Source organism: Neofelis nebulosa, chromosome 15 (genome assembly GCF_028018385.1).
Source record: "Neofelis nebulosa isolate mNeoNeb1 chromosome 15, mNeoNeb1.pri, whole genome shotgun sequence".
Taxonomy (NCBI): Eukaryota; Metazoa; Chordata; class Mammalia; order Carnivora; family Felidae; genus Neofelis; species Neofelis nebulosa.
This window is the reverse complement of record NC_080796.1, coordinates 37,859,469-37,886,305: the sequence shown is the minus strand read 5'-3', so window position 1 is coordinate 37,886,305 and position 26,837 is coordinate 37,859,469. Positions and strand designations below refer to the sequence as shown.

Sequence of the window (26,837 nt, the reverse complement as noted above, 5' to 3'; positions counted from 1 at the left end):
TCAGATCCACCAGCATAAATCAAGAGCACGGTGGGTTTCTCACAGCCTTCCCTCCCGCGGTCTGCGCAAACACAAGTGTCAGGGCCATAAACCCAAGGAGCTTGTCCATCATAAGCCCAGTTCCGGGTACCCTGGACGCATCCGATAAACATTTATTTGGTGAATGAATAAAAAAGGTCACCCGTTCTCAGAATTGTTTGTGTCCTTGTTGGCTGTGCCTTTGGCACAGATCGGGGGAATCTGTCCAAATTCACAAACTCCAGCTCAGACGAATGTTGCTGACTGAGCTACAGAGCCCTGTGATGTCAGCTGAGGTAGCTTTAGTGCTCAGGAGGAAGGAAAAGTGCTTTCCATCAGCTACTCCTGGCCCCAGCCGCTTGAGGGAGGAAGGAGAGGTACTGCTTAGGACAGACTCATGGGCCCTCTCCTGTGTCAAGGGCCCTCAAGGAGAGATTCCTGATGAGCTCACTCCCTGAGAGACGATTCTAGCCAGGGCCAATATGCTTTTGAGCATCCCAGGGGACACTGTAACCACTAAGTAGGATAGATCTGATGTTGCTTAAGTGATTCTGTGATGACAGATTTCTCCCTAAGGCCCTGATACCTTGGAATGTGACATTGGGGGTTTGTGTCATTGAACAGCCTGGCTAGAAGCAGCAGTGGTTTCTGCAACATGAGACAATATTTAATTCTTTTTGAGTGTAAGCTCCTATCTCCTTGAGGCCAAATACTGACTTTACACTTTAGGAGTGTATCTTTTTTCCCAATGCTCTTGTGTTCCTCTCTGGCTTCCAAGGAATAGGTACCCAATAGGTACCCAATAGGTCTCTGATTATGTCAAGAAGCTGTCTGAGGAGGAAGGGACACTTGCATTTCCAAGTGATGCAAAAGGAGAAAATGCCAAATGATGGCCGCTTTCTAATCGCCTAAGAGCCAGTCCGGTTGCATACAAGGGGAGACACTATTAGAATTTCAGGAATGGCATCTTTTGGGTTCTCTTGATAGCTTTTTTTTTTTAATTAAAAAATTTTTTTTAACATTTATTCATTTTTTTAAGAGACAGAGACAGTGCAAATGGGGGAAGGACAGAGAGAGGAAGACACAGAATCCGAAGCAGGCTCCAGGCTCTGAGTTGTCAGCACAGAGCCCTACGCGGGGCTCAAACTCACAAACTGTGAGATCATGACCTGGGCCGAAGTCGGACGCTTACCCGACTGAGCCACCCAGGCGCCCCTCTCACTAGCTTTTATAAAGCCCTCTCCACGTTCTGTAGAAATACAAGTCTCCTTCTGTCAAGAGACTACAAGTTGCTTGAGGGCTTTCCCTGTCAGTTTTTTGCATTTCCCACGCCCAGCTCAGAGCCTGGTATAGCGTGGAGCTCACAGGGAGGCCCTTCTCCCCAGGTCCCCCGCTTGCATTTACACAGTAGGCTTTTCATCTACTCTTGTCCTATGTGTGGGTGTTGGGAGGGTTCAGAACTGACCTTCCTAACACATGACATCTGCCTTTGTTACTGGCTGGGGGTGGGAAGGGAAAGCCAGGTGGGGGACACAAGTCTTAGCAATGCGTCATCACTTTGCTCATCTCCCCAGAGTGAGAGGACGAATAAGGCAAAAAGCATCATTAGCGTCACTGCTTCCAGGGATGGGGGTCGACTTGGGGCAGTACTGCCTGTCCTCACCTTCCATGACACACAACTAGACATTGCTATCTTCTCGCGATTCCTCAGCCTAATTTAGCTCTATGATGTCTTGGTTTTCCATTTGAAATATTTTTGCTTCTTGCCACAAAGAACCTTCATCAAAACCCACCCATGAATCTCCCAAGAAAACCAAAAGGTGAGGTAGAGAATATTTTCTCTCTGTAAAACAATCTGATTTTCTTTAACTCATCCTGACTTCTGAGGGTAGAGATGTTCATTTTGCTGACTGATTCATTTCCTAATGCCAAATGAGTTAGTATTATTTTACCTTTATGATTTGCTAAAAATAACTGCAAACAACAATAAAAATATTTTTAGTCTCCGTTTGCCAGCTAAGTACCACAAGACGAAAGCTAGCCCTTGTAGACAGGATCTGAGAGGAAAACAGTCCCTCAACTCGTTTCATCAAGTTTCAATCTTTAACCAAGCCTAAACAGAGGACAGTTATTGCACAACAAACTTGACTGGACATGACAGAATTGCTTTGGGGGAGATTAGCAAGGAAGCAGGAAGGGAAAAGATATAGACTGAAAAATGTTTTGTACCTGCAGTAGATTTGAAAAAAGTAAATTTACAACATTTAGCATTCTACATTAGAATGTGGAAATCAATGGCTCCAGGCCTTCATATATTAGTTAAGGAGAAAAACATGTCTCATTCTGTTTAAATCCCAACTGCAATTAAAAATTAAACTGCTCATAGAATGAATACGTTAGACCAGGAGATACTACGGGGTAATAATGGCCGAGGTGCACTCAGGCCAATAAAATACACAGCCCATGGAGTTAAAGGTCTTTGTGTTCTTGAGCAAGAAGTGAAAAGGGAGACCATGACCTCTGGCTGTTGGGAGGAGATCTAAGCCCACTCACCAGACTTTTGGACCTCATACTTTGAATGTTGATGATTGACAAAGGCTAAATCCAAGGGTTAACTACAGAAAGAACAGGGCTGGGTGTCTGAGCAGCACAGTATTCCTAGGAGCAAAGCACACCCACAAACCCCGAGTACCTTCCTTGTCGTTTACAGTCTTCCATGTGAAACCTTCAGGACATCAAAAAATTCCAATGTAGACAGACCTCTTATCTAGAAATCTATTTAAGAGTTATCTAGGCCCTAAGGGAATAGAGAATTTTATTTCTTCCCACTCTTGCACGGTCCCAATTCTGCAGGCAGTAGCCATGTGAGGCTCTTTAAATTTAACTGAACTAAAAGCAAATAAAAGATTCAGTCACAGTAGCCATATTTTAGATGTTCAATAACTACATATGGCTAGTGGCTATATTGGAAGGCCAGACTTAGAACATTTCCCTCATCACGGAACCTTCTATCGGACAAGCGCTGCGTATACGCTACATACCAAGCGGCAGGATCCTCTCACTCCCAATGCTGGCCAGTGTTGGCACAGAAAGACCAAGGGACGAATCTAAGGATCCATGGCAAGGGAGTCTTACAAATACAACTCAAACTGGCATCTCTGGGACTCTTGTCTGGGCATCTTGGTTACTTCTTCTAGGAACTATACCACAAGGTGAAAAGTCACTTAGTGCCTCTAGCTGCAAATTACCTGCCACCTTGGTTAGTCTGTGCTAGAAAGGTCATTATCACAAGACCTCTTAGGTCAAGCTGGAATATAACAGTACTTTAATTTCTAAATGGTCAATATACTATTGCTGTCACCATTGAAGACAATCAGCAGCTTTGGAAAGGATTTTCATGATCTTCTTCATACATGTCTTTAAATATTTTAATTAATAGGATTTATAGTATTGGTTGTAGACAGGAATTCCGTTTTGTTTAGGTCAACATTATTTTGTTATTACCCCACATACCCGAATTGAGAATGTGGGAAGATAAGCTTAAATGTGTGTTTAGTAGCAGAGGAAGGTAACTTTTATTATGAATAAATAAAATGCTAAAAATAAGAATGGATCTTATGAAAGATCAAATACTGTGAAAAATAGTATTCGGGAGGGTATAATAATAGAAGTAACAATGCTAGTGAACCTGTATATCTGCTTACTATATGCTATAGGGTTGTTCTAATTGCTTTCCTATACTACGTCTGTGTTAACTCACTTAATCCTCACACCTATCCCATGAAGCACTATTAAACTTCTCAATTTTAGGAGTAAGGAAACTGAGGCAGAGAGATATCAAGTATCAAGTAGCCTGTGCAAGGTCACAAAGTTAGGTACGTAGGATTTGGACCCAGACGGTGTAGCTCCAAAGGCTGTGCTCCGACCCCCCAGGTTATAGTGCAAAATGACTAAACACAGAAAAATCAGCCCTGTCTTCCCTAGAATCGATCGGCCAATACCCTTTTTTATCCATATTTGTAAATTCACAGAACACGCTCACTTCACAATCAGTATACATGTCTCTTTCGTTCCTTCATCTTTCTTTTTCATTTATAATTATAGTGTAGAAATTATAAACACAATTTCCCCTTACTTCAAATAATTGCTTAACAGTTGATGCCAGAAATGCAGTAGACATGATACCAAACATAAAATCAGAATTCTAACCCTGGGTCTAATGGACACACTCAATTAAAATAGCCTTTTTTGCTTCACAGAGTTATTTTCATACTTTGAACTATTTGGATTAATTCCTACAGTGCACCAAATCAAAGAGTTTATAACTACAGCTATCAAAAGCTGGTCTTTTAAGAACATAAAATTTGGGGGGCATCTGGGTGGCTCAGCCGGTTGAGCATCTGACTCCACCTCAGGTCATGATCTCACGGTTTTTGAGTTCGAGCCCCACGTCGGGCCTTGTGCTGATAGCTTGGAGCCTGGAGCTGCCTCGAATTCTGTGTCTCCCTCTCTCTCTGCCCCTCGCCTGTTCGTGTCCTGTCTCTCTCTCTCTCAAAAAAAACAATAAACGGTTTAAAAAAAAAAAAAAGAACATAAAATTTGGGCAGGTCTCAAGGGAACTGGGGAGGGCTGGAGGCTTACAAGATTTGCCTCTTGAGAATTCTGCTTCAAAACAGTACCAGAAACCTGACAGCGACATTATAAAATTTCATTCTGAAAATAGACACTTAATTAAAAAAAAAAAATTTCTCCCCTAATTTAAGAGTCTTTTTTTTTTTTTTGGTCTTTTAGTCTTTCAGTCACCTGATAAAAATTCTAGATTGACTTGAAGAGATCCAGTCTAATTCAGTCATTTTAGAGACAAGGAAACTAGCCTAGAGAGATTGAGTAACTTGCCCAAGGTAACTCAGCTAATTCATCAGAGCTAAAAGGACAACCTGTGCTTGCTGAGTCAGCTCTTTCCACGCCTGGCAGGTCAAGGGGTCCGTAGCCTCCTCCACACCCCTCTGGCGGTTCTTCCTAAGGCCTGTGCCCTCAGATGCTATCACAACTGTGCATACCGTGCACTGTGTACAACGGGGCTGAACATAAAGGGATGCCATCTACAGTCAACACTGGAGATTCGTACGTTTTGCCATGATGTTCTGGCTGGCCAATGGCGAAGAGGGACAATAGCTCACCCGAGCCCGGCAATCTCAGAGGGACCCGAATCGCCAATCACTTCTCATCCCTGGAGGCAACATGACAAGGGAAAAAGAAATACCAACTCATTTTTTTTTTCTTTGAGCCAATGTTGACTTTAAAGGGAAAAAAAGTACAAAACACAAACAAAGGAAATGGGAGATTTATTTAAAAAGGGAACCTCTATGAGGGTTGACGGGGGGGGGGGGGGGGGGGGGGGGGGGGGGTAGGGAGGGAGGGGAGGGTGGGTGATGGGTATTGAGGAGGGCACCTTTTGGGATGAGCACTGGGTGTTGTATGGAAACCAATTTGACAATAAACTTCATATATTGAAAAAAAAAAAAAGAAAAAGAAATCAATAAATAAAAAGGGAACCTCTAGGGAAGGTGCCCAGCTTCATCTCGGGAACTGCTTCCAGCCCAACTCCCCCACACACATCATGAACATGGGCAACCCTATGATCCCTGATGTTTGGAAACCATGATCCCAAGCACTGAATGATCCCAAACCAAGAACGAACAGGTAAAATACATCTAGTATACTGTGTTAAGACAAGAAAGTTTATTATTATTATATTTTATATAATGGTTTTCAACCAGTATTGAGATAGAAAAAAAGGGATTTTCTGGCTAACCAGAAAATTTCTATTCCCTGAGCATCCCAACTAATTGAGGTTGTGCTATAGATTGTTCTTTCTAGACAATCAAGTCTAGCATTACATAACTTAAGAAACCAAACCAATCAAAAGATCTGCCCTCCTAATTTAAAAGATTAAGATATTACATGTGAGTGATTTTTTTCACTCTTGGAAATAATGTAAAAACTCTATAATATAAACAAATATTAGAAAACACAAATGATTACTTGCCAATCTTTGTTTGTAACTGTTAGCTGGTTTTGGGGGGGGGGGTCAATTAAATACTAAAACAATAAATTAAGATTGCTCTAGCACAGAGAAATATAGGTGAATAGTTGAAATAATGTAGCAGGATGTTTCAATTCTGCTAGACTGCTTCCTCTCAAAATCCAGAAAACTGGATGTTTCAGGGGACACACTGAAGTCAGTCTAGGGGAGAACTCAGTTTCTACTCCCACAGACTCCTCCGTACCAACTAGTCAGCACTTCCCAATGCCTAGCTCAGAATGAGAGGTCTGTGCCAGGTAGTGAGTGATGTGTTTGGGTGGACAAATCAGTCAAATATATGAATTCAGTGATCCCAACACATGACTTTTCTTGAAAGAGAAAGAAAGGCTCAGCAACAGAAAAACAATGAAAATGTCAAACAGAAGATAAAGGACATGGTTTGAGAAGGAACAAGGGGAAAGCGTCTTTCTGGCTAGGAATCCAATTATTTCTCAAATTAAATTTTTAAAGAAAAACCAACTCTTTTTTTTCGCCAGAGTATGACATTATAAAAACCAATGAATAGATGGACTCCACATTCTTTTATATCTTAATCCATATGAAAAATCAAATTATTTTTGCCCATTTGATCAATTCCTGTAAAGTCTGTAGTGCATTCATCATGTGGCTAAAACCGTGAGTAGGCATTTCGTTGTTGCTGCTGTTGTAATGGTTGTTGGGCCTGCTGTTGTAGGCGAATTTGCTGGGAATAAGGGTCTTCCAGGGATTTTACAAATATGGTAGTTCTGGGACCCGTCTTCCATACAATACCATTGGCATCTTTCACAGAAGATTCCACTGTAATGTTGTGTGTTCCAAGGATAGCAAAGTTCAACAGAAATTGAGTACTGAAGTAATCATTATGAGGTTCAACCCTCTGCTCCATCTCATTGGTCATATTGTCAATGGGTATCTGGAACGAAAAAATTGTTAAATAATAGTAATAGCTAATATGTACTGAGTGCTTACTGTGAGGTAGGCCCTGTACTAAGCGCTTACTTAATCCCTGCAAACAACCAAGAGGTGTAGGTACTATTATTATCCTTGTTTTACAGATAAAAACACTGAGGCAGAGAGGTTAAGTCATTTCTCCAAGGTCACACAGCTAATGAGTAGTGGAACTGGCATCTGAACCAAGGCAGGTGAACTCCAGAGCCTACACTCTTTATCACTAAGTGATGCTACCTCCTCACTACCAGAACAAGCTCCCAGAGCCTGTCTCGACCCCTTCATATGCTGCCTTTCCTCCTTGTGAAGGAGCTCAGGACACGCCTCTTCAAAACAATGCTGCTTTGGCACATTGATTCTTTTCAACTAAAGGCACTTGCGAAACAGAGGATGTAGGAAGGGTCTCTGACCTTGCCATTTTTACCTAAAACAGGCCATAAAACCTCCCATGAGAAAGGTGCCTTCTCTGTACCAAGAGAAGGAGAACATCCTTATCACCAGAGACTGGGAATCAAGGTTGAAATGCACGGACTGCCGCCCCGTCTCTCTCCCAGTCACTCCCCACCTCTTTACTGCCCATTTGTCTTAAGTCTCCACAAATTTACTGTTTCTTTGTCTAAAAGTTACATAAGCTTTCTGCTCTGGTCACTTCTCTGGGTTTCCATTGTCTGTGAAGACTCCCATGTATGTGTACAATTCTAACAAACTTGTATGCTTTTCTCCTGTTAATGTGCCTTAATGTTAGTTTAATCGTAGGCCCAGCCGGAGACCTTAAGAGGGTGGAAGAGAATATTCCCCTCTTACACTTGCTTACCCAACCCCAACTCTGATTCCCATCTTTCTTTAGTCTGTAAAGAGAAATTCTGAAGAAACAGGGTACAATCACCTGTTTCAGGGAGTTTAAAATCTAAGAGACTGAAAAAGAACATAACTCTAAGTAAATACAAGTTAGGGTTCCTCCTCCTAGCCAGTCTGATTTTGTATTACTTAATACAGTCAACCCTCCCTCTTTAAAACAAATTAACTTTATAACTTGTACAGTGCTCATTTAATAATCAGTGTCTTGTTCAGATGGGCAGCACAATATATTCTAAAATACAGATTTATGGGCTTGTTCACTTATGTAGCTAGACACTCATGCCTTTGTCCTTCAAAGAACAGAGTAACACTTGCTGGTATACCCTGACCTGTACCTAAGATGAAGTATGTTAAGAGAGACACTTATTCTGAGAATGCATACACAGGTAACCTTAATGAATATTTGGCCAGATTGTTCTACATTTATGTGTGTGTTTCTGTTGTATAATTAATGATATAAATGTGCCCTGAAGCTTTGTGACTCAGGGAACAGGTTAATCTTTCCATAACAGCAATGGAATGAAGTCACTGACCAATTCAAGATCTTAGATTTATAAGCCCGGTTTTGTTTGTTTGCACAACTTCTACAGGGGTTTTATGTCCCTAAACAACATGCCTACCAAACAAGAACTTCCTTAAAAGGACCAGAAATAGGCCAAGGCAACCTGATCGCTCTGAATGGATGATGCATTTCAAGTTGAGAACTCACTGCATGTAACACAACAGAGCAATCCTGTCCTATATAACTTATATCAGCTTCTGGGCATTAAGCAATGCCTCCAGAGGGAAGTCAATAAGCAGAAGACTGGTTTGAAGGTTTTTTTCTTAAGAGTGGAAATCATATACAAGGAACAATAAGAATCATCGTTACTGTTCTCTCAAACTCAAAATGAGGAGACAGCTGTTGAAAGGGGTAAGTTAACTATGTAAATTCTCACTAGGATCTTCTGTGACAACAGGGATCACCCACGAACATAGCAGTTGTACTCCAAATACAGTAAATGATTTTTTTTTCATCATTCATCAAATATTTGCTACATAAGGCACCATGCTCCGTGTTGTGGGAGTCAGAGAGGAAGAGAAGAGAATAAAGGCTGAGCCATATCAGAGTGGGCAAAGAAGGAGGAGAAAGTTACCAAAGTAAAGAAAGTAAAAACAGCCTAAGCCACACCTTCTCTTGGGTTTTTAGCCTAAAACCACCAAAGAGAATAAAATGCTCTCTTTTTATATTTCTACTAATATTCCTTTCCTTGCTATGGAGCTCAGTTCAAGCGTGCCCACAATAAACCCGGATACAACCAATGTGGGCATCTGAACAACTCCGTCCCTACAACTGTGTACTTGTTCCCTTGTTCCATTTACTGTGAATAAACCATCAAGGAACCAGAAAGAGATGTCCACAGAAAGGAATACTCTGCATTTGGAATACTGGTATTCCACGGTACTCAGCATCCCGGTCTCGGCTAACAAAGCAAAGCACGATTTTTGGTTACCTACCTCGTGATTTCTCAAAGCAGCCAATTCCTAGGGTTACACCCTTAAGGAAAGATTTTACTTTATCTGACCATGCCTGTCAATGTTGTATAGCCTTTTTGGGGGAAAATGCTACAATTCCCTTAAAATAGAGAAAAATAATTCGATGTGTGCTTTTTGGGGGAAAGGGAGCACTTATTCCCTCAGTCCTGAGGTTTCCCTCCATGTGGAGGGACTTTTCATTAGATGGGCAGTACTGGTCTCCAGGGAAGGAGGTAAATCCTACTGATGGGGAGTTTCTGGGTAGGAACTGAGCATGGGGAGCTAAGATCTTCTCTTTGCCTTCTCTGGGACTCAGGGCGCTCCTTCCTACCATCAGTTTTACAGGGGCAGGCTCTTGTGTGTGCGGGCTGAGGCTGGTGGGAAAATTCAGTGGTACAAAGCTAGAAGTCCCTGTTGCCAGATACCTGAGCGGGGTTTCCCGACAGCTATAATAATAAAACTCGTATTTGATTACTGTCTGCCTGGATGTTTCTCCATCAGCTGGCTCAGGCAGGGAAAAGAGAAGTGCTGTTCACGAGCCCCCTCAAGCCTCAGAATGTACTTTTAACTTGTGTCCGTATCTCATCTGTTAGGAGGTGTAACTGCAGTCTGCTTAGCACTAGAAAACTTCCATTAATGTAAGTTGATAAAATCCACATCATAACTCTGCCTCTTTTCTAAATTACCTTGTAGTCTTGTCCAGATTTACTCTGTAGTGTAGAAGAAACATTCAGACAGACGGACTGAATTTTGCGGAAGAGTCCTGGTTTTGATCCATGTTGAACCACTCCCTCTACCTTTAGTGCCAGCTGCTGGTTATTCTGGACCGCGATGGGCTCTGCAGGGTTCCGGGGGGACGGCGACAGAGCAAGCTAGAATACCAACATTAAAATAAATGCTAACAAGCAAGAGCAAGCTCTCTTCTGACAGACAAGTTTGTGCTAATTATTATTTATAGGTTACAACGTTACACATACAACTAACGACCTGGCTATGCCAGGACAACCAGGCAGATGTACCTTTAAGGTCAAGGGTTCCTTCTCCTAATGCTTCCTTTTAAATACCACTGTGTTTTCTACGTCAAACCCCAGTTCTGTGTGAGGGTAAAAGAGGATTAGAAAAAAGCGAAGGCACTATTCTTGCCCATTTCTGTGGTGGGGCCTTTCTTTGACAAGGAACCAATTCCAGTACAGAAATGCATCATGTAAATTTTCATATCTAGAGGCTGTCCTCTGGTCTTTCGTAATTTTAAATACACTAAATTCAAAGGCAAACGTACTTAATATTCTAGGATTACACATAAAATCAAGTCACAATGGTATAAAAATCAATTTCAAACCTCTCATTAGAGTAGTTTTTTATTTAAAAACATATTTAAAATATCCAATACACTTAAACTACCAAAAGCCCAAATTCTGCTAAATGAAGAGATGGAAGAAATTGGGTCTTTCTGATAATGTTGAGCATTGCCTCAATCGACCCTGCACACATCTTACCTAAGGTAATCAATTTTCCTTATTATTGTCATTCTGAAATGCAACCCAAAACATTCGAATGGATATGCAAAGTGCACGGAAGACATTTACTGCCAGGTATAACCTAGAAAACCTCTTGCGGATGACAGTTTTCCTCCTTTCCCAAAAATTCCATTCTCTGAATCAAAAATACATTTTTGAATGTTGAGTGGCTTACATATTTTCAACTACTAGCTCTTCTCATTGGCCAGCTCCTCAAAACTGGATATTCACAGACAAAAGTGCCCTGGAGGTAGGACTGGTGATGTTTTATTGGACCTGATTTATTCTGGGTCTGGAAAGTCCAATCACACACGGACTCAGCTCAAGATCCTTGTAGGTGACTATCATGAAACCTCTCAAATTATTCTTGGAGACAAGGGACAGAGCTCCAGGTACCCAAACATCCGTCTCGCTGCATCTGGCACTGACAGGTCACAAGGGAGAGGGTTTAATCCCCAAATCCCATTCCTTTCACCAAACCACTCAGTAAAGGGAGAAGAAATTCACAACTAAAGGCTGTAAGTTTCATCAAAACCAAAGGTAAGATCCTGAAGCAGAGCTCTATCCCACATATTCTTCAAAAGATAACTGGGTTTTTAATCAGTATTAACCTCTATTCTTGCTATTATTACCTTAATGCTGGTAGACTGCAGTTTCTGGAAAAAATATCTCTGAAATGAAAGAGGAACTTTCAGCAAGGAAATGATGGCATTGCAGAGGCATGCTGTATGCTGGGGGGAAGAAAAGAAACTAAGTCAAATAAAAATAAATTTCCAAATTTCATCAACAAATGGTATTTTAAGGAAGAAGTTTAAAAAGTAGAAATGGTTGGGGCACCGGTGGCTCAGTTGGTTAAGCGTCCGACTTTGGCTCAGGTCATGATCTCGCAATCTGTGAGTTCAAGCCCCGCGTTGGGCTCTGTGCTGACAGCTCAGAGCCTGGAGCCTGCTTCGGATTCTGTGTTTCCCTCTCTCTCTCTCTCTCTCTGCCCCTCCCCCACTCATGCTCTGTCTCTTTCCATCTCTCAAAAATGAATAAACGTTAAAAAAAATTTTTTTTAAAGTACAAATGGTCCTATGATTATTGCAAGGTACATACCTATCAGGAAATAGGCATAACACCCAAATGTTTGCCAAATCTCTCATGTCAAGGCATACAACTGCAGATTTTTACTTTACTTTGAAGTATATTCGATAAAATAAAAAGTAAATGTAGAAGAAAATCCTCAAGGCAAAATAATGCACAAACTTTGCATTTCCATAGCACTTAGAGCTATTAGATATATTATTATATAATGATTTTAGTTACTACAATATAGAGTAACTATTGTATGTTAAAGTAGGATAAGGAAAATATGGTAAAGAAGCCAGAGCAGTATATCGATGTCCAAGGCCAGACACCAAATCCCACGAACCCTGACGTCCTCATTCTTCCATCCCATCTCCATCTCCACATGGTGGCTTCCCTGTCCCTATAGCCCCAGAGTGAGCAATGGGGGAAACTTACTGGAATTCAGATGAAGAATGACAACTCTATGTTGTCCAACTCTATGGAATTCCGAAATTTTAATAGAATACTTTATTTCAAATATCTATTTCACAAATTTAACTGAGTTTTGAAAATCCCAGCATAGCTGAAGAGAATCACTACAATGAATCCTTTGAGTCTTAGTAAGAGGAGCCACACAACTAAAACTTAAAAGAGTTCTGAGATATTATATGTATGTACGTATGTATGTATTTAAAACCACTTTATTGAGGTATGACCGACATACAAAAAACTGTATGTATTTAATGTATCCAACTTGGTGAGTTTGGAGATGAGCATACAACTGTGACACCGTCAAAGATACTGCAAAGATCACCCAGTCTAATCCTCATTTCTGCTGATAACACAGGTCACCCAGACAGGTAATGGGACAAGCTGGGACTAGAACCTGGGTTGCTTGACTCTTAGTTCAGTGATTTGTTTTCTATTTCACCAATGGTTTGCAAACTTAAGAGAAAAAAAAAAATTACAGCACCATCAGAACACTTGTAACTTGAGGTGACCTAGAACTGCTCCTGTTGGTGTACCCTCCCCTCCCCTCCTCAGTCTACTTCCCCACCAATGGCCTGAAGCTGCAAGCCACTCTACTGTGCTGTCTGCCCTTCTGAGCTGCTGATTCTAAGCACAGTGCCACCTAGTTGCCTATGTTTGTGAACAATTTTAAACAGCTGGGCATTAAGGCTCTAGGCCAGAAGAATCCACTCCTTATTGGTTTCAGGCTGTTGAACATTTCGTGCCCAAGAGACTCCTAATACAAATGCCAGGTCTATTACTTGAGAAAACCACAACACAGATTCAAACACATTGGGTCTATTTCTTCAGGTTTAACTGCTAAGGCAACATTATTCACCTTCCTGCAACGAGGAATCTGGGAAGCACTTGCAGGGACATCCTACTGGTGGTGGAAGTCTGATGCCAACAGTATTTTAGGAGAGAAACCTCTTTAAAGGCTGGACTTAGGGGACCCAAGTGCCCTCAGGCTGTTCTGGGGCAAAAAGGCACCATTCTCTCTTTTAAAAGAATGGAGGCAGATTTTGCAATTCCCCATATGGAGAGTGTGGAGTGCCTCTGAGGCCGATGGCCCCTTGGGCACATGTGCATAGGTGTGTTAGGAGCAGATTACCATTATAGTTAACAGTCTGGAAATATGGAGGCACGTAGTGTAGTTAGTAAGCCAGAAGGAGGACTAGCATAGCACCAACACGCTCTTCTTTGTTGAGTCTGATACTTTACAGCCTTTGTATTTTTTTTAAAGTTTATTTGAGAGAGAGAGAGAGAGAGAGAGGGCATGTGCAAGAGTAGGGGGAGGGGCAGAGAGAGAATCCCAAGCTGTGGGGCTTGAACACACGAACCGTGAGAGCATGACCCAAGCTGAAACCAAGAGTCGGATGCTCAACCGAATGAACCACCCAGGTGCCCCCAGTCTTTATATTTTTTGACATCTAATCAATGTCTTGCATGGATGTGTGTATTTCCTTCAAAGAGAATCTTTACTCTGTCCCTTAGCAACCAAGTCTCTGTCAAACAACCACCCAGGTCAATTCAACTCAGCAAATACGTATTGACGATCTTATGTCAGGGAATGTATCTGTCCTGAAAATCTAATCTAACTCTTCAACAACATACCTTACCAATTTCTTCTTAAACACCTGATAACGGGTGAGAGTACAGAGCGAGAAGAGCGGGAGCCAGAAAAGAGCTACAGGGAATGTCAGCATCTAATGGGTAGCCAAGGCAAGGGAAACTCTCCAAGGTATAAGGTCACAGATGGGGTGTTATGGGCTGAATGTGTGGCTTCCCCAAACTCCTGCATTGAAGCCCTATCTCCCAATATGTTGGTAATTGGAGACATGGCTTTTGGGAGGGTATGAGGGTTGGATGAGGTCATGAGGATGGGGCCCCATGATGCGATTAGTGTCCTTACAAGAAAAAAAGAGACCAGAGCTCCCTTTCTCTTCCACGTGTGAGGGCACAGTGAGAAGGTGGCTGTCCACAAGCCAGCAAGAGGGTTGCCACCAGGAACCAAACTGGCTGCCACCTTTGTTCTGGACTTTCCAGCCCCTACAACCATGAGAGAGAAGTGCCTGTTGTTTAAGCCAGCCTGTCTACAGGTATTTTGATACAGGAGCCTGAGCTGACTAAGACACTTGGGGAATGGCCAGACAGGGAGGAGAAAATCTGGGTGAAGGTGTGTCAGTCTGTCCTGTGATGGAGGAAACTGAAGGAAGAGGAAGAGCTGAACAGGGCCAAAGGCAATAGATTCAGCAGGCTAAAAGGACATCAGTGGCATCATCTGGCAGGAAGTGATTCACTGCCTTGTAGATGACAAGCACAGTTCTGTTTTAATTGGCCAGTGGTTCTCAACCCTGGTGGCAGCACAGAATCAATCACCTGGGAGCTTTTTATAAATACTAATGCCTGGGCCTCAACTGCAGAGATTCAAAGTTACTTGGTCTGGAGTGGGGCCTGGGTAGTGATTTATTTTTTTAAAAAAACTCCCAAAGTGATTCTAACGTGTAGCCAGGGTTGAGAACTATTGCAACTTCAGTTCAATTGTTAAAAGGAAAAAAAAAGTGCATTCTGGTAGAGCAGATTTGACACATTAACGTAACTCTATAGCAGTGAGAGATGTGCTAAGTGCTCCATGGATTAGCTCATTTCATCCTCACAGCAATTATTAACCCTTACAAAATAGGCACAGCAGAAAACAGGCAGAGAGGGGAATTCGATGAATTCACATGGTTAGTAAGTGTTGGATAAAAACCCACTTCTATCTATGTAATGAAAACTCAATAAAACAAATGTCACTTGCCATGTAAGAAACAGGGGTATATTTCCGATTGAGTGATTCCACTTCCTCCAAGACATGATTATACACAGACATCATTCTCCTCTCATATTCACTGTCGGCATGGGCCGCTCCAGTAGATCCGTATTCCTGGAAACTGAGGTCAAATCAGTATCAATTAATCAACCAAAATAGTCACTACTTCAATGTCTACATGTGTCAGGCACTTTGCACATGTTCTCATTTAATTTGTAAAATAACGACGTAGGCACGGTTGTTCCATTTTACAGGTGGGGGGAAACTGAGGCTTGGAGAGGTTAAGTAATAAGCCTGGAATTCAAACCCAGACCTGACTTCAAATTCTGTAAGTCTAATCACTTTGGTGTTAGGTAGTAGAAAAATGTTTAAACCCTGTCTGTGCCATGAGGGGAAGGAGACCTAAGACATTTGAAAAGGTAATTATCCGTAAGTGCCAAATAACCAGTGAGGATCTATAAATAACAGATCAGCACATGGAGGGAGGGGAGGAATGCCACAGAAGAGACAGGTCCTGAGCAAATTAGCGGGCTAGCAGGATGGAGATGTGGAGAGGTGGAAGTGTGGAGGGCATTTGTGGCTGTGGAAACGGCATGGATCCACAGCATGGATGTGAAAGGCACAGGCATGTTCAGGGGAGAGCTAGTATATAGAGCATGCTGGAAAGTTTTACCGAGATTCCTTCTTTCTTCCTCTACTGCCTCAGACCTAAAAGTGTTTTTGAAAGTCTTCCTAAGTGAAAAAAGAAAGCAAACCTTTTGTATTCCAACTAAACTTCAAGGCGGTTATTTGAAAGTGCAACATAGGTAATTCGGCCACACTGGGCATAACTGTTCTTATTATTTCCTTATTATCCTTTTTAAAAAACGTTTATTTGTTTAGAGAGAAAGTGTGAACATGCAAGTGAGCAGGGGAGGGGCAGAGACAGAGAGAGGTAGAGAATCCCAAGCAGGCTCCACGCTGTCAGCACAGAGCCCAACGTGGGACTCAATGTCACAAACCATGAGATCATGACCTGAGCCAAAACTAAGAGTCAGACACTCAACTCACGGAGCCACCCAGGCGCCCCTCTCTTATTATCCTCTTAACATCAAGTGGTGTGTTAAAGGCATAACTAAAGCACTTCCCTTAGGTACTTTAGACAGGTTATTTCAGTTAACCACCACAACCACTCTAGGAGACAGGCATCACAAGTTACCTATAGTTCATGCATATGCGGCTCAATGTGATGAAATCACATGCACATATTTATACAGCTAGGAGTGAATGACAAGGGATTCATGTTTGTATTGGCCTGGCTCCAAAGCTTTGTTTCCTGCTCTGTACTATATCTTAAGTTCCAATAAGACAAGAACTGAACCTCATTTATAGGACTCTAAGGAAAACTATACACACAAAGCATAAAGAAACTAAAGTCTTTTATGGAGTTACCTGCTACCAAAAGGGTCTAAATTCAGAACATACTGCTCTACCTCCTACTAAAGCATTCATTTACTTAAGAAATGAACTTCATTAAGATGTAAGTTGAAGGACCTTGGTACCTTTGTCAAAAATCAAATGATCACATATGTGAGTGGTCTCTCCATTCTACCATCAAACAAATATCATATAGTCTTAATTACTATAGCTTCATAGTAAGACTTGAAATGTTTATTAAGCCCTCCGCTTCAGCTTTTCTCCTTTATTATGCAATATGGTAAATTACACCGTTTGGTCTTCTATTGTTAACCTGGTATTCCTGGGATAAAACCTACTTAGTTCTGATGCATTATCTTTTGGATATTGCTGGATTCAATCTGCACATGTCTTGTTAAAAGTTTTTGTGTCTGTGTTCATGAAAACTGTTATTCCCTTATTATGGCTTTTAATAGCTATAGGACTTGGTCTGGTGTTTTTGATTTCTGGTATCGGTAATTTGTGTTCCTTTACCACTCAGACTAACTGGTTTTATCAGTTTCATGGTCTTTTCAAAGAGCCAGCTTTTGGTTTCATTGATTTTCTCCACTACTTATTTCTAATTCATTTATCAGTGCTCATATTTTTGTTACTTCTTTCCTTCAAATTATTTTGAGTTTAATTTGCTTTCTTTTTGTAGCATCAGATAAGGTAGAAACTTAGATCACTGATTCTAAACTTTTTATGTTATATAAAAACATTTAAAGCTGTCAATTTCCCTCTAGGCTCTGCATTCGCTGCATCCCACAAGTTTTGATATGTGTTCTCATTTTCATCCTGTTTTAACATATTTTCTAATTTTTCTTCTGATTTCTTGACCAGTTAGGTTATTCAGAAGTCTTATTTAATATTTAAATGTGTGGGGATTTTCTGGAGATCGTTTTTGTTAGTCAATTCTAACTTAATTGTCAGATACCATATTCTGTATGATTTCAACGCTTTTAAAAGTTCATTGAGATTTGTTTTCTAGCCCAGTGTATGGTTTATCTCATTAAATGTTCCAAATGCACTTGAAAAGAACATATACGCTGCTGTTGGTACATGTCAATTAGGTCAAGATGATTGATAGTGTTGTTCAAGTCTTCTACATCCTAAGAAATTTTCTGACAAGCTGTTCTTTAATTACTCACAGAGGAAGTGTTGAAAACTTGATAATTGTGGATTTATTTCTCCTTTCAGTTCTGCCAGTTTTTGCTTCATATGTTTCTTTGTACATATTTAGAACTATGTCTTCTTGACGGATGGATTCCTTTATTATGATGAAATGTACCTTGTACTGAGGTCTATTTTGTATGATATTAATATGGTCACTTCAGCTTTTAGAGTTTCAGGATATATACTTTTCTGTTCTTATGTTTACTTTTATCTGTGTCTTTATAATGGGTTACTTGTGGTGAGCAGACAGTTGGGTTTGCTTTTGTATTCAGTAGGGTAATCTCCGATTTTATTTAGAGTAAGACTACATTTACTGTAATAACTGGTATGATTGGGTTTATGGCTACCATCTTGTAATTTGTTTTCTACTTTTCCATCTGTTCACGGTTTCTTTTTATCCTGTCTTCCCCATCTTCTTTTGGATTAACTGGGTTTGTTTCTGTTGTTGTTTTTAGTATTTCATTTTATCTCATCTCCTGGCTTGTTTTATTTTTTAGTGGTTGCTCTAGAGTTTATTTGTCCTTAGTTTATCACAAGTTATCTTCAAATAATTTTCTATATGCTACTTCATGTAAAACATAAAAATCATACAGCAATCCCCTCCCTGTCATGTCTTATTTCCTACATTTTACTTCCACATGTTATAAACTCCCATAGTTATTATTGTTTTGAATGATCAACACTTTAAAAAAATGAAAGAAGTCTTTTATATTTAGTGACATATTTACCATTTCCAGTGCCCTTCACTCTGTTTTGTGGCTCTAAGTTTACAGTGGAAATGGTTTCACTTCAGCCTGAAGAACTTAACATTTCTAGTAGTGCACATCTGGTGGTAACAAGTTTTCTCAGATTTTGTCTGAAAAGGCCTTTATTTAGTCTTAATTACTGAAGGGTAATTTTTACTGAATATAGAATACTGGGTTACCTTTTTCACTTTCATAACTTTAACGATGTTCTAATTGTCTTCTGGCTTGCATTATTTCTTTCTTTTTTTTTTTTTTTCAACGTTTTTTATTTATTTTTGGGACAGAGAGAGACAGAGCATGAACGGGGGAGGGGCAGAGAGAGAGGGAGACACAGAAGCGGAAACAGGCTCCAGGCTCCGAGCCATCAGCCCAGAGCCTGACGCGGGGCTCGAACTCACGGACCGCGAGATCGTGACCTGGCTGAAGTCGGACGCTTAACCGACTGCGCCACCCAGGCGCCCCTGGCTTGCATTATTTCTGATGAGAAATCAGTGGATTTCTGATCTTTCTTCCCTTCTATGCACTCCCTTTCTCCATTTAAATTTTTTCTCATCATTGGTTTTCAGCAATTTGATTACAATGTATGGCTTGTTATGGTTTTCTTTGTTTACCTTACTTGTGGTTTGTTAAGCTTCTTGAACCTGTGGGTTTACATTTTTAATTAAACATTAAAAAACTTCAGCCATTTAAATATTTCCCTTTCCTTCATTTCCCTCTTTATAGGATTTGTGGTTACATGTATATATTAGTACAAATGATACTGTTCCACAGGCTAGTTTTGACTCTGTTGTTTTTTCAGGCTGTTTCTTATTTCACTGTCTGGTCTGGGTAGTTTTTATTGTTACGTCTTCCAAGTTCACTGAACTTTTCTCTTGCAATATCGAATGTACCATTAAACCTAACCCAAAGTTGAATTCTATATCCATCAAAATTATCTTTCAAAAATAAAGGCAAAATCAAGATACTGTATTTTTTTAGCTCTTAGAAATTCCATTTGGTCCTTTTTACATCTTTAATTTTTCTCCTAATTATGTTATCTTTTACCTTTAAATCTCTGAAAATATTAGTAATAGCTATTCTAGAGTCCAACTCTGTAAATTCCATCATCTGTCATTTGTTGAGTCTTTTTCCTAAATGACTTAATTTTCTCCTGGTTATGTCACATTTTCTTGCTTTCTCTCATGCCTAATAATTCTTGATCTGATGCTACAAGTGTGGATTTTATACTGTTGAACTTTTTATTTTATTGTCTTTAGAGAATGTTAAATTTTGTTTTGGTAGACAGTCAAGTTACTTGTATATAATCCTGATTCATTTAAAGCTTATCTGAAAGACTGCTCTAGACTTAGTTTAGCCCTACTGCTAAGGTGGTGTGACCCTTCTGGTGTTTCTTCTGCATGCTCTCAGTGTTCAATAAGGTCTCTCCATTTGGCTAGGTGGAACTCAAAACATTTCTCAGACATGTGTGAACTCTAGGAATTGTTCAGCTTATAACTTCTGGTCATCATTCTTCCCCCAGTAGTTGTTTTTTGCCTGGCCTTGTGCAGTTTCCCTTACATATGTGTATCTTAGTACACATATGCTAATCTTCAGCCAAAGAATCACAGCCTATGAAATTTCTGGAGCTCTTTCCCTGGAAAGCTGCTTTCTCTCCCCTGTATTCTGTCCTGCAAGTTCTAGCTTCTTCTGGTTCCCTGAGCCCTGATTCCTATCTCTTCAACTAAGCAAGACCACTGTGTTCTGCTGAGTGCCTCCAGGGAAAAGAAAGGAAAGACTATGGTAGGGTTTACCTTATTTGTGTCCCTTCACCAAGGGATGACATTCCTGAATTTCCTATTGTCCAATGTCTGTAAACAGTTAACTGTTTACAGTTTTACATAAAACTTTTATGTTTTATCCAGGTTTTAGTTGTTCGCAGTAAAAGGAAAAGTCCAGTCAATTTATTCTGTCATAGCCAGGAACTGTTCACTTATCTTTTAGGCAGTAACATAAAGATTAAGTGCAAAGGACTTATTACAAATAAACAGTCAGAATAGAAAAATGCAATGAACCACCATCTCAAAATATTTCTTCTTGATAATTCTAAAAAGTTGGAATGAGGTAGACAATTCATAATTATAAACATCTACCCTGTCATAATCCATATTTACTGTTATTGGTTCAGGCACTATATTAGGTGCTAGAGATACAAAGCTGAATAGTAAGACAAGATGCCTTCTTCCAAAAAAGCTTCTAGGCTATGAAAAAGACACATTTTTGTAAAAACTACAGTGAAATACCAATGTTATGCCTCCTTTTCTTGAGTTTTTTTTTTAAATTAACTTTAAAGTTTATATCCAAGTGAGTTAGCATGTAGGGCAATAATGATTTCAAGAGTAGATTCCAATGATTCATCCCCTATGTATAACACCCAGTGCTCATCCCAACAAGGGTCTTCCTTAATGTCCCTTGCCCCATTTAGCCCATCCCCCCACTCACAACCCCTCTGGCAACCCTCAGCTTGCTCTCCATATTTAAGAGTCTCTTCTGTTTTGTCCCCCCCCCTTTTTTATATTATTTTTGCTTCCTTTCCTTATTTTCATCTGTTTTGTATCTTAAATTCCACATATGAATGAAGTCATATGATATCTGTCTTTCTCTAATTTTGCTTAGGATAATACCTTCTAGTTCCATCCACGTAGTTGCAAATGGTAAGATTCATTCTTTTTGATTGTTGAGTAATACTCCATTGTATATATATACCATACCTTCTTTACCTATTCATGAGTCGATGGGCATTTGGGCTTTTTCCATACTTTGGCTATTGTCGATAGTGCTGCTATGAACATTAGGGTGCATGTGTCCCTTCAAAACAGCACACCAGTATCCCTTGGATAAATACCTAGTAGAGCAATTGCTGGTCACAGGGTAGTTCTATTTTTCATTTTTTGAGGAACCTCCATACTGATTTCCAGAGTGGCTGTGCCAGTTTGCATTCCCACCAGCAGTGCAAAAGAGGTCCTCTTGAGGTTCTTTTTTACCTGCAAGTCCTTCTTTACTTGGAAGGCACAGAATATATAATATCGAGAACAGAAGTTTTAGGAGGAAGCCACTCTTAGCAGTTGTATACTATTGAGAATGAAACCCAAAGAACCCTCCTTCAAGGTACAAGCTTTCTTTTCCAACTTTTCCCTGCTATGAAGGGCAGAGGCTAGGAGAACTGGTTTGGAGAGTGAGAGGGGGCGGAGAAGAGTGAGAAAAAGAGTAGCAGCATGAGTAAGCTGGCTGGATAACTCCCTTCACCCCATCCCTGCTGACAGTGCACTCAATCTCTCTGTTAAAAAGTCAATCAAGAGAAAAACATGCCTATCATACCAGTCAACAGTACAATGATATCTGGGTGCTAAGAGGTAAAATGAGTATGGCACAATAAAAAATGGTGTGATGTGAGTCTTGACTCAGCAATTAATTGGCAAAGACTCTGTAAAGTACATGAAAGTGTAAGCACACTTTGAAACTTAAAAGGAAGGGGTTTGTTTTTTTAAAAACAAGCACTGCAGGTCTGAAGGGAAAATGAACACTGGTGAGAACAGGATAAAAGGAAAAATAAGCAAATATTAGTATGTTATGAAAATATTAAAATGGATCAGATGAATGGGGAAAAAGATAGCCAAGCGGCCTAGTCTAGGAGTAGGCAGAATTTTAAGACAGAAACAAGGATTTTGCTATTGTCCGGAAAGGAAATGGTGAGTGAATGCTTCAGGGTAGAGAAATTTTACCCTGCTTTGTTGATTGTATTCTTTGAGAAAGCTGACCCTGGAATCACAGGCCTTATTAGATTGGAAATTACAGACACCTGAAAATGCACATTCCAAAACAGAATAGTATAATGGGAAAAAAAACAAAAAAACAAACAAAAAAACCAGTGGAACATTCCTGAATAATTAGTTAATGGAAGAGGAGAGAAGAATATTAATGAAGCAAAAATAGGAATATCTTTTTGTTTAGGAAACCAAAGAATAAAAATGTCAAGCTTAATTATATTATTAACCCAGTTTTCCATACCAAAATTTAGTTACAGTATACAAGAAGAAAATATTCAAATTTCAAAGAATTTCTTCTTAGTTATTTTTCCAGGTCAGTGTTTTAAAAATAGGAGGCAGGAGGTAAATAAACAATGGAGTCGGAAAATCCATGTTTTGTCAGTAGCTGTGACCTCAGGTAAATACTGGAGAAGTCCCTGTTCTTTGTTCTTCTGTAAAACCTCTTCCAAAACACTGTTGTGATGACTAGGTAAGATAACATATTTGAAAATGCACTTCAATGTAAACTATTATTAGAAATACCTTGCTGATTCTGGGTCCAAAATGAGGGCTTCTATTGCATGAGATATCAATAAACAGCTCTGCTGCTGTCTGGATGGACGTTAAGGTTATACATGAAAAGAGAGAAATCCACATAGACTTTATATTCTCTGAAGTTCAGGTCGAGATGAGGACCACATTTTAAGTGAAGGCAACAATAATGTTATCAAATCAAATAGTTTGGGACTCTATTTTTTCCCCCTTTTATTGTTTATAATAGTGACTCTCACATTCTGTTCCAGGAAGGAACTTCAGAGGCCGCCTAATGTGGGGTTGGGGTAGGGGGTGGGAACCAAGCAACAGGCCCTGTGATTCAATCACAGAAATGGTTTTCTTCTGCTGAGATGTAGAAGTTTCACTGATAAAAGTTAAAAACAGCAACAACCAAAATGGTCTCTAGATACCCCAGAGGTTCCTAAGCTGGGGCTCAAGGGATCTGTTAACCCTACTGCAACTTTACAAATCTGCTGGGGGGTGTGCATAAATGCATTCTGGAGAGGAGAGGGTCCACAGCATTCATAAGGTTTTTACTTAGAAACCCAAAAGGCCCAGAACTACTGGTTTATAGGCCCTACAACTTAAAAACAATTTATCTCTGGGGCGCCTGGGTGGCGCAGTCGGTTAAGCGTCCGACTTCAGCCAGGTCACGATCTCACGGCCTGTGAGTTCGAGCCCCGCGTCAGGCCCTGGGCTGATGGCTCGGAGCCTGGAGCCTGTTTCCGATTCTGTGCCTCCCTCTCTCTCTGCCCCTCCCCCGTTCATGCTCTGTCTCTCTCTGTCCCAAAAAATAAATAAAAAGCGTTGAAAAAAAAATTTTTTTTAAAAAAACAAAAAAAAACAATTTATCTCTGCCCTCCTTTCAAAAAGGGTTTGAGGCTGCTAATAGGAAAATACGGAAAACCCAAGGAAGGCTTAGGGAACAAAAGGGACAATGAAGATTATGGAATAATAGACCATTAATAAAGGTGATGGGAACCAGGGTTGTTCACCATGAAGAAAACAGAAGTGATGCAAAAGAGAAAATGGTTTTCTGGTGGGAAAATGTGTTACGTTTTCCGCTGCAGCTCAAGTGAGCACCAAGTATGTGACACTGGGGGACCCAGGTTTTGGATGCTCTTCTTAGCGGTGGAGAAAGGCCACCACTGAGTCACTGTTAATTTTTAAAGCCTGGCTGAAGTTAAAAAGTACAACTGTACTGCTCATACTAGATTTCAAAAGAGAAGTTATTAATTATAATAAATTTGTAGGCTTATCTACTATATATTTTTAGTCAAGCACATCTGAAGCATTAACTCTACATTTAAAAGAATACTTCCAGAGAACAAGAAATAACAAGGCGGTTTAGGATATAGTTCCACATTCCTCAAAGTTGCTGAATCAGCATCAAAAGATGCCTGATAAAGATCCCCATATCGGGAAGCAAGGCTTCGGAATTCTTCCATGGACTGTTTCATCTGAAAAGAAGGAAAAGTATCTATTACCAGAAACAAACATGCTATCATTATTGTATAATAACAGACCACAAAAAAAAAAAAAAAAAAAAAAAAAAAACCCTCCTCAAACAAACAAACAAATCGAAAAGTAGTTCAACTCTTTTCATTTCCATTCCATTCATTCTTACAAACGTTGTTAAATAAAATTAACAAAGATGGCAAACGTTCAAGGAAGTATAATAATACATATAATACACAGAAACAAAAAACATTGCTTTTTTAGCTTCCAGTTCCACTAAAACAACTAATACAGTTATAAACATGCAGCACCTACTGAGACATCTTCCATCATTTTGCCACTAAAAAAATGTCAGCCTATTTTTGGCAAGACAGATGAGTTAATAAGCATTTGATAGTTAATGTCTTTTAGTCAAACCGCTGATTTCAGAATTTTTCATCTCACAACTAACCTCAAAAACCTCTAAAGTATAAATAAACACTGCACTGAAAATAAAGTTAAGACACACCTGATTGGAGATGCGACCACACCTCTGAAGGTCATTCCCTAAGGTCATGGCAATGGTTGTGGCAATTGCAGGTGGAGGGCTTGTCTTTAGGCTATTGCAAGTACAGATAAGTTGAGAGAAGGCTTGTAGAAGGTCAATCCTGAGTTTTACAAATTCACACTGAAAACTTAAAGGATTCAGTGGTGTACTGGCAGCCTGGGGGGAAAAAGATATATAAGACAAAATAAACATAAGAGCAAGATGGGGCCAGACAAAAAGTATTCGGCACCGTTTGTGCATAAGAGCAGGAGCTCTAACACTGATGGATAAACAAACACCTACATTATAAGAGGAATGATGTAATATTAGAAAGAAAAACTTAGCATACTTAGCATCAGCTCTGAAAAACTGTATGTTTCATCAGCATTCAGGTTCCTTACTTCCTACATTCACAGTCTCTACAGCATGTGGGTTGGTTCGATCATCACCGGTAGGTTATCATTTGAGGGACACTTCAAGGACATTATCATTCTTCCAAAACCCCCTTATCACCACCTTACTTTCTTTTAAAAAAAAATTTTTTTAGGGGCGCCTGGGTGGCTCAGTCGGTTGGGCGTCCGACTTCGGCTCAGGTCATGATCTCGTGGTCCGTGGGTTCGAGCCCCATGTCGGGCTCTGTGCTGACAGCTCAGAGCCTGGAGCCTGTTTCAGATTCTGTGTCTCCCTCTCTCTCTGACCCTCTCCCATTCATGCTCTGTCTCTCTCTGTCTCAAAAATAAATAAATGTTAAAAAAAACATTAAAAAAATTTTTTTTTAACGTTTATTTATTTCTGACAAATGGAGCAGAAGCAGGGGAGGGGTAAAGAGAGAAGGAGACACAGAATTCCAAGCAGGTTCCATGTTGTCAGCACAGAGCTCGACGTGGGGCTCGAACCCACGAACCGTGAGATCATGACCTGAGCCAAAGTCAGAGGCTTAACCAACTGAGCCACCCCAGGCACCCCACCACCTTCCTACCTTTCTAACCTGAAATTCTCATCACTGGAATCATTAATAGTTTTTTTAAAAGTTGGGAGGTGAAGGAGGAAAGAAAGATAAGGGCAGAAGAAACATGGTGCTAGACAGTCACTGTTAAAAAAACATGTTGTCTCATAGCTGCATTTTCCCACTGTCAGCCCAGATTAATACTAAAAAGAATTTCTTTTTTTTTTTTTTTAATTTTTTTTTAAATTTTTTTTTTTTTTTCAACGTTTTTTATTTATTTTTGGGACAGAGAGAGACAGAGCATGAACGGGGGAGGGGCAGAGAGAGAGGGAGGCACAGAAGCGGAAACAGGCTCCAGGCTCTGAGCCATCAGCCCAGAGCCTGACGCGGGGCTCGAACTCACGGACCGCGAGATCGTGACCTGGCTGAAGTCGGACGCTTAACCGACTGCGCCACCCAGGCGCCCCCTAAAAAGAATTTCTGAGTAGACATGTTTAGAATGCAGAGAGAGGCTAATGGAAGGAAGAACAGTTCAAAACACACAAATAAGTTTCAACGAAGATGGAGAAGTATCAGGGTACTTATCCAGGGTCCTGGATAGTAAAAGCAACATTTGCTACGTAGAGGGGGGCAAAAAATGTTAAGTCAAGCCAGAGACTCATTGGCAACGAACCAGGACAACTTTTAACTACTCAGCAACTACTCTAGCAGAGAACTGAGCATGGTGCTTTCAACCCAAGGCATACCAAAAATATGCTAGATTAACAATAAATGGAGGCATAGTGAAAATAATTTTCCTCTGATATGACTAGCTTAAAACATGCTGCTGCTGTTTGCTCCTTAGATACTACCTCACTTAACACTATCCTTTCAGCAGGAGAGCGATGCATTTGACTTAGGG

The 26,837-nt window shown here is 40.3% G+C and overlaps 1 protein-coding gene across 1 annotated transcript in view; it reads right to left on the bottom strand.

Annotated features, from left to right (window-relative positions):
* Positions 1–5,738: 5,738 nt before the first annotated feature.
* The window catches only part of INTS7 (integrator complex subunit 7), a 93,678-nt gene continuing 72,579 nt past the window's right edge, over positions 5,739–26,837 (bottom strand). The window contains exons 14-20 of the mRNA XM_058702115.1: positions 24,973–25,167; positions 24,336–24,466; positions 22,995–23,063; positions 15,302–15,434; positions 11,574–11,672; positions 10,111–10,296; positions 5,739–7,016 (exon numbers count right to left, since the gene is read on the bottom strand). Of these exons, the coding sequence (XP_058558098.1) occupies positions 6,732–7,016; positions 10,111–10,296; positions 11,574–11,672; positions 15,302–15,434; positions 22,995–23,063; positions 24,336–24,466; positions 24,973–25,167 (1,098 nt within the window). The 3' untranslated portion in view covers positions 5,739–6,731. The remainder of the gene's footprint in view (positions 7,017–10,110; positions 10,297–11,573; positions 11,673–15,301; positions 15,435–22,994; positions 23,064–24,335; positions 24,467–24,972; positions 25,168–26,837) is intronic.